The sequence below is a fragment of the Lipotes vexillifer genome, unplaced genomic scaffold, assembly GCF_000442215.2.
Source record: "Lipotes vexillifer unplaced genomic scaffold, Lipotes_vexillifer_v1.1 scaffold755, whole genome shotgun sequence".
NCBI lineage: Eukaryota > Metazoa > Chordata > Mammalia > Artiodactyla > Lipotidae > Lipotes > Lipotes vexillifer.
Window position 1 is genome coordinate 2,554,511 of NW_006797755.1, and position 13,224 is coordinate 2,567,734.

General features: G+C 35.0%; 1 protein-coding gene across 2 annotated transcripts in view; it reads right to left on the reverse strand.

Moving 5' to 3' along the window:
- LRBA (LPS responsive beige-like anchor protein) overlaps positions 1–13,224 on the reverse strand; it is a 777,508-nt gene that overhangs the window by 510,875 nt on the left and 253,409 nt on the right. For both annotated transcript variants that reach the window (XM_007469901.1, XM_007469902.1), the window contains one exon: positions 12,142–12,206. In XM_007469901.1, the coding sequence (XP_007469963.1) occupies positions 12,142–12,206 (65 nt within the window). The remainder of the gene's footprint in view (positions 1–12,141; positions 12,207–13,224) is intronic.

Sequence of the window (13,224 nt, forward strand, 5' to 3'; positions counted from 1 at the left end):
ATAAATATTTTCTAAATGAATGAAGTGAACTGACTCTGTCTTCATCTTATTTTCATTTAATTCTTCTCAAAGTTTAGCTGTCTTTCCTTTTTCTCCCACCCCTCATTTGCCTCTCTTTTTCTATACTCATTTTCATTTAATATAGTAAATGATTCCATTTATATGTAAACCCTTGTAGTTTCTAATGATGCATAAGGTTATGAAACTTCTATAAAAACACAAGCATATTCTACAGGCATTCTGAATCCACACCACATTTTCTGAAAATTATATACTTATCCTTGCTGAGAATGGTCAACTGCAATGCCAAACACATAAAACCCTTAAACCTAGTGCAATTTAGCATTTTTAGGGAGTGAAAAACATAGTTTAAATGGACCACCATTATTTTACATTGATCACAACAAAACAAGCCTAAAAAGTAACCACATAAAACTGAGATCAAGGTGGAAAATTAAAAGTGAAAATTAATTTGACCATATGACTGTTTTAAACCAAAACAGATGAAGAAATGAAATAAGAAAAATGTGTGTATCGTAATTAAGGGGAGAAAATTCTAGTCCTCTTTAATAAGCCATTAAACTTTCAAAAATAATAAACAGTAATTTAAATAACCTAATCTTCAAGAGAAAAGAACAGCACATACCTCTTTCTAAACACTCCACACAAATTTTTACATCAATTCCATCTAGAGTAAATGGAGATGAAAGCCTCCTCTCAACAAATCTCTGAAACAATCACCTCTTACTCTACCCCAAAAATAAGATCATATCCAAACAAGTGTTCATAATATTTAATTGGAATCTTACTACACATATAATTTAAAAATTTAACTGGAAAGCATATGACTCTTTAAGAAACACTCCCAAGTTTCCAAGAGATTACTTTGATTTAGACTACATCTTTGGTTGGCTCAGACAGTAATGTATCTTAGCTACACTGTTTACATAAGTGCAACAAATACCTTGGTCTTTTACCAAAATATAACCCAAATAATAGCCAAGTGGGTCAGGATAAAATGAAATGTGTTTTTGCCCTCTCTCCCTCCCTCCCTTCTCCCTCTTTGCCTTCCCTTCCATTCAGTCTTCTACTAACTTATTCAATAGCTATTTATTAGGAATCTATGACTCTTGAAGTGAAAGAAAATGCTGGAGCTACTAAATAAATGTTCAGAAAGCACAACTGCAATCTAAGCAGTTGAATTCTGAAGAGACAGACAAGTGTATTAGTACTAGAAACATTATGTCTTTTATGAGGCTATTTACATATTTGTATGCAAGTCTGAATTATTGCTGTAATAAGCAGATACTGACCATCCCCAGGGGATAATTAAGCAATGTGTCCAACAGTATATGGGATAATCTACCCTTTCTGTGCTCTTCAAGTCTGTCGAAAAGGAAAGAGTCCTAGGAAGAAATTTAAGAGTAAAATCCTAGGAGGCTATAGAAGTTCTCAAAATGTATTTTTAATAAACAAAACCCAATACTTTAAATATAGGTCATTTTATAATCACTTATCTACTTAAAATATTATAATTCAAAATGAGAATTTATATCTTAAAAATTTTAACAGATATTATTCCTTTAAACTAGGTTCCACAGTCTACTACTTTCCTGATTTTTACCATCAAAAATTTTAAAGCTTTGATTGGCCAATGGAATCATGTCTCTTTTCAACTTTATAAATGAGGAGACAAATTAAAAATTTGCTTAACAAAGACAGGATCCCTTGACATTTTAAGCTATAAAAATTTTACTTATAGGGAATCTGCACTGATTTTTCAGAATCTCAGAGTATAAAGACAAAAACAGGACCACCTAAATATATAAAATGTGCAAGATGATCAATATTTATCCATTACATTGTTCCTTCTAACACAAGTCAAACAAGTAAAGTTATAAGACTTAGTAATGCTCACAGAGCAGCTACCTTGATCAAAACTGCCGAGAACAACATCAGGGGCTTAAAATACTCGAAAAAATATTTGTTGGATGGATAGCAGGCAGGCTGGCAGGAAGAAAGAAGGCTACCTAGCAGCTGGATCTATTTCTGCTGGCAAAATTAACACCCATATTGAGATACTAAAATTTTTAGAAGAGAGATCAATAAAACCATTAAGGGAGAACAGGAATAACAAGAAAGGCAAAATATGAAATCTAAACCCCTTTATCCAAATGAGAAAAGACTTTTAAGGTTCACTGATAAAGACTTTAATTTAAATATATAAGCAACAGTTCTACTGGAATTAATTTAATTAAATTCATTTTTCAACTAAATATATCTTAAGGTGAAAGAAAAAGCAACTAACATAAAATGAAATCAACTACACAAATAAATCAACTGAAGCCCTGAATTTAGAAAAGATTTTCCTATTTTCTATTAATGTGGTGCCACAGCATCACAGAACATTCTAAAAGAATGCTTTAATATTCTTTAAAGAATTTAAAACTGTTTAAAGAAACCTGTGTCTTTCAGAACAAATAACACTTTTAGATCAATTATTTGCATATTTGAAAGGTTAATTGATGATGATGATTCAATATATCACAAAATATCCATAAACAAAAATTATGATCCAGAAATAACAATTGTTACTACTCACAAAATGTGGAAATTTAATTTTTTTAAACTTATATCTTTTATTAATGTTTATATATTTTACTTTGTCTTGGTAAAAATTGCCAAATAAACATAACTTGATTATGTCAGTGATTACTGGTTATTTTATTTCTATAAAAAACCTGTTTAAAATGGAATGTTGTTTACAAGAAAAATACAAATAATTCATCTCAAAACTATCAAAACAATGTATTTACAGAGGAAGTATCTAATCAATTAAACAGGTAAGTTAAGAGAAACATTTCTACCAGACAACAATTACTTATGTCTGACCTAAGTTAATTGATTTGCTAATGATACCCATCAAATCTGATAAACCCTACTGTAGTCTCTCTCAGTCTGTAAAGGTCTACATGTTATTTACACTAATAAAACATTAATCAAGAACCAAATTTATGGCAGCTACTCTATAAATGGGGTCAAGTCAGGTCAGACTTACATAAAAAGAAAAAAAAACGGTTGGTCTCTGCAGTGAAAAGAAAACCCTTATTACTTATTCTTCCTGCCCCTGGGATTAAGACCAGTAGTTGAACACTGCTACACAAATGCATCCATTGCTATGTAAACTCATTTAACCTTAATGTATTAAATATTTATAAAAGGAAAGTCCAACCTACTGATTTCAGAAAAACAAATCTCTAAATTGTCCCTTTAAAATATATTCTACTCTCTAAAGAAAGAGAGAATAAAAATTTCAAATATTACCTCCACTATTTCACTAAAGAATGTTAGTTCTCTTTATACCACTGTTTCTTTGCAACATCTGCTTAAAAGACAAAGGCTAAAGTACTTTCTATAGGCTAAGCACTAAGGTAAAGAAGACAGTTTCTAATGGCAGGAGGCAAACAAATCCAAACAGAGTAAGATAAACATAGATAAGAAATCAGGAAAAAGTTATTATAAAACCTACAATTACATGTGATATAAAAACAAATAAGTTACTCAAATAATTCTTTCTCCAAGAAGAAATAATAAGAATCAGCTGTTCTGGATAAAATATTTAAGAATAACATAAAATTTATTTCTTCACAAGACAGAGAAAAGTTTTAATGTAAAATATTTATTATATGTATATGTATTTTCTTTTCCCTTGGTAATAATCTTCAAAGAAATATCACTTGACTATTGTCAAGGATTATCTGTATAAAGCAAATTTCTGTTTAAGAAAGTATGTTATTTACATGAAAAATATAAATAATTGAAATAAAAACTATAAAAACAATGTACTTACGCTGAAAGTACCTTATCAATTAAACACAAATATCTACTGGTTTTGCAAGGCACTTCTCTAGGAGCCAGGGATATAACAATAAGCGAGAGAAAAGGGACTGCCCTCACTAAACGTATACTGTACAGGAGGAGACAGAAAATAAAGACAAAACATGGGGAAAGAATAAAAGATATGGGGGAAAAATTTTAAGAAATTTTAAGAAAAATTTTAAGAAATGAGGTAAAAATAACCTGGGCAACAGGTTTCAGGGAAGACTTCTCTGACAAGGTGACATCTGAACTGGGACTTAAATCATAATGAATCAGACATGTAAAGATCTGGGGGTAGATCTTCCAGCTACAGTGAAATAAAGAGTCCAACAAATCCTTTCCCAGAAAAACAAGTATAGAACTGAAGAATAACAATCATTTCAGTGTTCTGAAAACTGACTAAAAGCAAACAACAAAATCCCTAATTAATTTTATTCACAAAAATGTGCAAAACACTAAGTAAGAACAAACGAAGTCTGTGGCAATCTTTTCTGGGAATTCCCCACCCAGACACCATAGGTGTGGTAGTTCCATCAGTCTCTGACTGCTTATGGAAACCAGCACTTCACTGCCAGAGACGGATGACTTGATTTGAAAGAGAGGACAGAAAATGAAGAAAATGAATGCCAAGCTGAAAACTGGAAAGACCTATAGCTCTCCTAGAGTGAGATTACATTTGAAGTTAGGGTGAGCAAGAGACCAGAGAACAAACCAGAAATTAGAGAGGGAGATCCTGGAAATAAACTAGCTTAATAAGAATTTCACACATGGCTATCTGGGTCCCTGAGCAGATACAGGGCAGACTCGAAAAAGATCAACAAGAAGTAAAAGCTAGAGGATGAAAACTACTTCAAATTTAAATGTGTTCATCAAAACCAAACGCAGATCTACCAGCCATACATGGTCAAAGGTTTCAGAAAGACTTCTGATCAATCATTCACTGACCTCAAAGCTATGGAAAAAAAGGGGTGACCCCTTAAAAGCCAGACCAAAAAAAAATATGAAGAAGAAGAATTCTAAAACAGCTGAGCAACAATATTAAGAACACCTTACCACAAGAGAGAGAAATTCTGCAAATTAAGCCCAAGCAAGTAACTTCTAAAAATCAACAAATAAAATCAAATCCAACAACTACAAAAAGAACTATATACCACGACCAAGCAGGAATTAACCCAGGTATACAGAGTCGGTTCAGTATTCCAAAGTCAATTAACGTACTCCATCATACATAAACAAGCTAAAAAGAAAAATCACATGATCATATCAACAGATACCAAAAAAGCACTTGATAAAATCCAACACCCATTCATGATAAAATCTCTCAGTAAACTAAGAATAGAAGGAAACTTCCTCAACCTGACAAAGAATATCTATGGAAAAATCCAAAAGCTAACACCATACTTAATGGTGAGAAACTAGAAACTTTCCCATTAAGATCAGTATAAGGCAAGGATACCCCTCTGACCACTCCTTTTCAACATCATACCAGAAATCCTAGCTAAAGCAAGAAGACAAGAAAAGGAAATAAAAGGTATACAGAATGGTAAGGAACACCTAAGAATATCTCTGCTCAGAGATGACATGACTATCTATGTAGAAGATCCAAAACAGCTAAACTTTTATCTCACACCATACAAAAATATTAACTCAAAATGAATCACAGACCTAAATGTAGAGGCTAAAACTACAAAATTTCTAGGGATGAAAAAATATTTCTAGAAAAAAAAAAAGAAAGGAAACGCTAGTACTTGTTTTGACCTAAGATTTCTTAAATTTGCCAACAAGTCATAATCCATAGAAGAAAAAAATAGGTAAATTGTACTTTATCAAAATTAAAAACTTTTGCTCTTCAATGAAAATGAAAGAACAAGTCACAGACTGAGAGAAAATGTTTGCAAATCATGTATATGAGAAAAGATTTATATCCAGAAATACTGATATATAAATTACTGTTTAAAAGTCGGAACTCATACAGTGAATGAAATTTTTAAATGGGCAAAAGATGTACACAGACACTTTCCCAAAGAAGGCACCTGAAAATACACTCAACAGGATTAGCCATTAGGGAAATGCAAACAAAAACCAGGGTAAGATACCTACTAGGCTAACTAGCAAAATAGCTTGGCAGTTTCTTAAAAAATTAAACACAGACTTCCCATTCCACCGAGCAATTGTACTCCTAGGTATCTACCCAAGAGAAATGAAAACATATGTCCACACAAAGCCTTGTACACAAACACACACAGAAGCATTGTTTATTATAGCCAAAAACAGAAAGCAATCCAAACATTCATTGACTGCTGAAGGGATAAACAAAATGTGGTATATCTGTACAACGGAATACTATTAATCAGTAAAAAGGAACAAAATGCTGATACATGCCACAGTATGGGTAAAAGCACCAGGAATTATTATAAGAACAGTGTTGGAGAAAGTGACAGTGATCCAAAAACTAAAAGCAATGAGAAATAAATGGAAATTATTTGGGGGTATGTGGAGACACCACTGATGAGGGATGGTAAGCGATACAGTCTACAAACATGAGATTCCAAGCTGACTGAGATCCTGGTCTGACAGTTCCCTGAACTCCTCTCCTCCTCCGAGCTTGTCTTCCACCCTACCTCAGCCATTAATTGCACAGTCATATGCCAGACCTCATCATTTCCAATAACTGAATGGCCTTGGTTCTACTCGCCCCACTCTCTAAACTACTACCTCTCATGTTTATAGCTCACTCATTCTATTACTATCACAACTCTAACAGTCCTTAGAGCTCCAGTCCATCCATCCTATCGTTTTCTTTACAGTCACTCTCCTCTCTACCTAGCTTAATAATCATAATCCTGTGGTCAATGATTACAATCACTCTCTAGCACAAAGAGACTCCCTTGGCCTTCTCTCCCCCATATTCACTTGGCAAAAACTAAACCCACTGAAACCCAACTCTAACTCTACTTCCATATTTACCTCCCAGACTCTGCAACTACATAAAATGCTTTCCCAGGTTACTGTAAATGACCCATCCATGCTCTACTTTAAAGCCAAACCCCCATTTGCATACAAATTCACCCACTCTCAAATCAACTTAAAAACATCACTCCAGAAATTCTCACCTAGCTCTTCTACATTTCCCCACTCCTTACCATGAAACTGTTCTCTTGTTCTCATTTTTTAAAAGCCCTACTTCCCTTGACTCTATTCCCCCAACTCCATTTTATTTTTGCTCCCCTTTGTAGCAAAGTTCCTCTAAAGAACTGTTTATACACATTCTATAATTCCTCTTCTCTTATTTTCTTCTTTTCTAAATTCACTGCAAATAGGCTTTTTTCCACACCACTCTCCCAAAACTACTCCTGACCAAGTCAGAAACAACTTCTGAGCCCATGGTCAAATCTCAGTCATCACCCTACCACCTGAATGATTTCATCTAATCTCAAGGCATTAAATATCATCTATATTCTTATGACACTCAAGTTTAGATCTCTAGTCTGGAGAAATAATTAACAACTGCCTCTACCTGGATGTCTACTAGAAATATAAAAATCAGTATTTCCAAAACTGAATTCCTGATCTTCCCCAACAACTGTTTTATCCACAGCCTTTTCCATCTGGTTGATAGAAACACCATCTTTTCAGCTGCAGAGGCCAAAATTCTTAAGAGTAATACTTGACTCCTAGCTTTGTCTCACAATCCACATCCAATCCATTAGTAAATCCTATCAGCTCTACCTTCAAAATATATTCATAATCCTACTACTTCTTACCTCCTTTACTGCTGCTGTCATAGTCCACAACACCATCATGTTTAACTAGAGTTACTACAGTAGTTCCCTAGTTGATCTCTTTGCTTCTATCCTTAAATTCTTACATAAATCAGCATTTTAAACATAAGGCAGACTGTCTCCCTCCTCTACTCAAAATCCTGCAATGATTGTTATCTCCTGCAGAGGCTCTACACAAATCTTGCCCTATGTCTCTGACCTCATTTCTTACTTCTCTCCACTATGAGCACTTGTTCTTTCTATACTAGCCTCATTCCTCAAATATGCCAGGGAAGCTTTCATCTGTTTACTGGCTGTTCCCTAGGACTGGAATGCTTTTCCCCTACATGCCCCTATGTTTAACTCCTTCACACCATTCAAGTGCTTGCTTACATGTCACTTGCTCAGTGATCTGTAATATAACCACTCTAATTAAACTACTCTATAAAGGTATCAAACCTTTATATTTCCTTTACAAATCACCATTTCCCTCAACCTGCTTCACATTATCTTTTTCCAAACAACTTACCACCTTTCATATATAATCCATTACTTATTTTGTTTATTGTTCATAGTCTGCCAATGACTGTTCAAATGTAAGACCTACAAAAAAAAGAATCTTTATCTGTTTTGTTTATTGCTGTATCCCCAGAAGCAAGGACAAGTCATGGTACACAGTCAGTGCATAATAAATACTGGCTGAATGGATGAGGAAACGGATGCTCACAGAAGTAAAAGTACTTCCCATATATCAAAGCTGAAACTTGAGCCCAAGGCTAACTTCAAAGCTAAAACTATTAATCACAAGAGTATGTTGCCTTATCTACTAAATGTAACACTAATTTGCATAACGGAGGGCATTTAGACTTAGTAGAATCTAAACAAAATAGACATTTTTTTCAGCTTATAAATTCATTTGTTTATTTTATTTTTAACATTTTTATTGGAGTATAACTGCTTTACAGTGGTATGTGAGTTTCTGCTTTATAACAAAGTGAATCAGTTATACATATACATATATCCCCATATCTCTTCCCTCTTACATCTCCCTCCCTCCCACCCTCCCTATCCCACCCTTCTACCTGGTCACAAAGCACTGAGCTTATCTCCCTGTGCTATGCGACTGCTTCCCACTAGTTATCTATTTTACATTTGGTAGTGTATATATGTCAATATATACACTACCACTCTCTCACTTTGTCTCAGCTTACCCTTCCCCCTCCCCGTATCCTCAAGTCCATTCTCTAGTAAGTCTGCGTCTTTATTCCCGTCTTGCCCCTAGGTTCTTCATGACCTTTTTTTTTTTTTAGATTCCACATATATGTGTTAGTATATGGTATTTGTCTTTCTCTTTCTGACTTACTTCACTCTGTATCACAGACTCTAGGTCCATCCACCTCACTATAAATAACTCAATTTTGTTTCCTTTTATGGCTGAGTAATATTCCATGTATATATGTGCCACATCTTCTTTATCCATTCATCTGTTGATGGACACTTAGGTTGCTTCCATGTCCTGGCTATTGTAAATAGAGCTGCAATGAACATTCTGGTACATGACTCTTTCTGAATTATGGTTTTCTCAGGGTATATGTCCAGTAGTGGGATTGCTGGGTCATATGGTAGTTCTATTTTTAGTTTTTTAAGGAACCTCCATACTGTTCTCCATAGTGGCTGTATCAATTTACATTCCCACCAACGGTGTATGAGGGTTCCCTTTTCTCCACACACTCTCCAGCATTTATTTTTTATTTTTTTATTTTTTTACATCTCTTTTGGAGTATAATTGCTTTACAATGGTGTGTTAGCTTCTGCTTTATAACAAAGTGAATCAGCTATATGTATACATATATCCTCATATCCCCTCCCTCTTGTGTCTCCCTCCCACCCCTCTAGGTGGTCAAAAAGCACCGAGCTGATCTCCCTGTGCTATGCGGCTGCTTCCCACTAGCTATCTACCTTACATTTGGTAGTGTATGTATGTCCATGTCACTCTCTCACTTTGTCACAGCTTACCCTTCCCACTCCCCATATCCTCAAGTCCATTCTCTAGTAGGTCTGTGTCTTTATTCCTGTCTTACCCCTAGGTTCCTCATGACATTTTTTTTTCTTAAATTCCATATATATGCGTTAGCATACGGTATTTGTCTTTTTCTTTCTGACTTACTTCACTCTGCATGTCAGACTCTAGGTCCATCCACCTCATTACAAATAGCTCAATTTCGTTTCTACCTCATTGTAGTTTTGATTTGCATTTCTCTAATGATTAATGATGTTGAGCATTCTTTCATATGTTTGTTAGCAATCTGTACATCTTCTTTGGAGAAATGTCTATTTAGGTCTTCTGCCCATTTTTGGATTGGGTTGTTTGATTTTTTGATATCGAGCTGCATGAGCTCCTTGTAAATTTTGGAGATTAATCCTTTGTCAGTTGCTTCATTTGCAAAATAGACTTTTATAACCACTTCACTTAAAAAAAAGAACTAGTGTTAATCAGTGTTTTGCATTAAGTAGAACAAATATATATTCGATCAACAGCACTCACTAACTCTTTTTCTATATATATACTTTAAAAGCATCTAATACCTCAGTGTTGAAATTCAGCCAAAGAGTTATTTATTTTTTTGATGAATAAGTACTTTGAAATTTTTGCTAAAAGTAAGACTAAATTATTAGTCATTCACTCATTGAGAAATATTTATTGATTTCCCAACACTTTTCAGACTCCAGGCTACAATTTAGCTCTGTTTCTCATATAGATCACTGCAATAGCCTTGTTACTGTTCTTGATTTCAATTAGGTCTCCTCTGCTTCAACCCATCCTAAACATCACTGCTAGTTATCCTTCCAAAACCCAAGTATCACAATGATAATACTTTCTTAAGACCTTTCAAGGCTTCCCATTGCCTTTAGATGAAAATCCAAATACACCACATTAGACCTTTTATGGTCCAGATAACCAATTCTTTTCCAACAACTCACACACATACACATGCACACACACTCACACATGTACATACACACCTTCCCACATCACAGTATCTTCAGATATTCTATTCCCTCTATTTAGAATGCTTTTCACACATATGTCCTCCAATTTATCCATAATCCCCACTTTTCCCAAGTCTACATTACTAATCTTACTCATCCTTGAAAATACATCTCAGGAATCATGTTTCCCTGAGGAGGTTCTACCTAATTCTTCCTAAATTGTGTAGTCTTTCTCTTTTTTCACATTCCTACCTTAATAACCTATATGTAAATACTTCTAGCACAGAATTTACCATATGGCATTAGTTGCAGGTTTATTTATTTGTATCCAACACTAGTCTGTGAGCACCTATAATTATTTACTGAGTGAAATAATTTTAGTAGCATTTACTATAAAGTAAAGTTAACAGTACCCTCTTCTACAACATTAACGAGACAGAGGCTAAATTCCTAGTTACTAGTTCAAATTATTCCTATAGTGATGGTGTCAGTCTCTCAACTCTAGACAGAACAGTATAAAAAACATTCTTAAACAATAATTTTGTTCAGAATGCTATTTCCAATGGCAGCCAATCACACCTTTTAATCTATACCCTGGGTCTTCAGTCCAAGTAATCCAAAATCAACTGCCACAGGCTTCCCTGGTAGCACAGTGGTTAAGAATCCGCCTGCCAATGCAGGAGACACGGGGTCAAGCCCTGGGCCGGGAAGATCCCACATGCACGCGGAGCAAAGTCCATGTGCCGCAACTACTGAGCCTGTGTTCTAGAGCCCGCGAGCCACAACTACTGAAGCCCGCGCGCCTAGAGCCCATGCTCCATAACAAGAGAAGCCACCACAGTGAGAAGCGTGCACACTGCAACGAAGAGTAGCCCCACTCACCACAACTAGAGAAAGCCCGCAGGCCGCAACAAAGACCCAACACATCCAAAATAAATAAATAAATAAATTTATTAAAAAGAAAAAACCAACTGACACGAAACAGACCCAAAGTAGTCCACTCATCATTTCCTCAATTTATTCTTACCCTTTAATTCTCTCACTTTCTTAAATCTATTTTTCCCTTGTATCTTTCTTTTTATCTCTGTACTTAACTTTTCTTTCCTACTACTGACTATTCTTTCCTTGAATTCTTCTTCCCTTATGCTCAGGCCATGACATGAGAGAGATAATATAGACCATATTAGTCTATTTATTGGTTCTACAAATATAATAGAGTTTTCTAGGAAGTCCAAATTAAGTATCAGTTTTCCTTATATCTGCTAATAGAATCATCAGTATACTTTTGCCAAAGGTTTACTTACTGAAAAACAAAGAACTGACTTTATCATTAAGCACATAACCATGAAGAGAACAAAATGATTAAATATTGAAATATTTGTAATAATTAATATCTAAGCTCACTATATCACTGACTGCAAAAACAATATAGTACCAAAAATATCAGTTCCGATGGCAAAAATACAATAACATTTTAAAGTAAAATATACATGGATATAAAATAGATTACCTTCCTTCGTTGACAAGTTCAATAAAAGCAAGGCCTGCATTCTTCTGAATAGAATTCTGCCACTCCTAAAAAATAGCAGAAAATAGCTGAACAAATTTCACTCAGTAGGTTGTTTCTTTAAAACAATAATTATGAAAAACATCACCCATAACAATTTCATACTTAATTGAAATTGATTTAATGGAAATTAATTAATTTTCAAAAGATCTTAATGGAAAAGTTTTGTTAAACATGCTGCCTACCCAATGCAGCCCCATGAACACATAAATAGTTGACATTAAAAAGTAAACTGAACAAGTTAGCAACAATTTGATTCTAGATAAACTAAATGAGCCTATCTATATTTATCTTGCCCTTTTAGTTCTGTACCATTATATCCTACTAATTTAACTGAAACAGTCTGAAAGGAAGGCAGCAAAGAAGACCCAAGGACAGAGGTTTTGTTTTTGTTTCTTTAAGACATGCATCACCCCAAATGAGGGGAAGACGGAATTAAGTAGCTCCCTAAACTTAATAATAGCGCACATTCTGCAAAAATTGGTGATTAATGATTAAGAGATGAGAGATCAGTGAATTTGGCTAGACTACTTGTAAGCTGAAAAACTATAATTTACTAGCATATCAATTAGCAAAAGATGGTATAAAATTATTAATATATTCTTTATGAATAAGTTATCCATTAAAAAGCCCCCTGGTGGTCCAGTGGTTAAGAATCCATCTTCCGATGCAGGGGACGTGGGTTCAATCTCTGGCTGGGGAACTAAGGTCCCACATGCCTCAGGGCCAGTAAGCCTGCGCTCCACAATTAGAGAGCCTGTGTGCGGCAACTACAGACCCCATGTGCTCTGGAGCCCAAGCACCACAACTAGAGAGCCCCCGTGCTGCAACTACTGAGCCTGCATGCTCTGGAGCCTGTGCACCACAGCTACAGACAAGCCCGCACAACATGACTAGAGAGAGGCCCACGTGCTGCAACAAAGAGCCCGCGTGCCTCAACGAAGAACCCGGGTGCTGCAACGAAAGATCCCCGATGCCCCAACTAAGATGTGACTCAGCCAAAAATAAAAAGTAAATAAATATTTT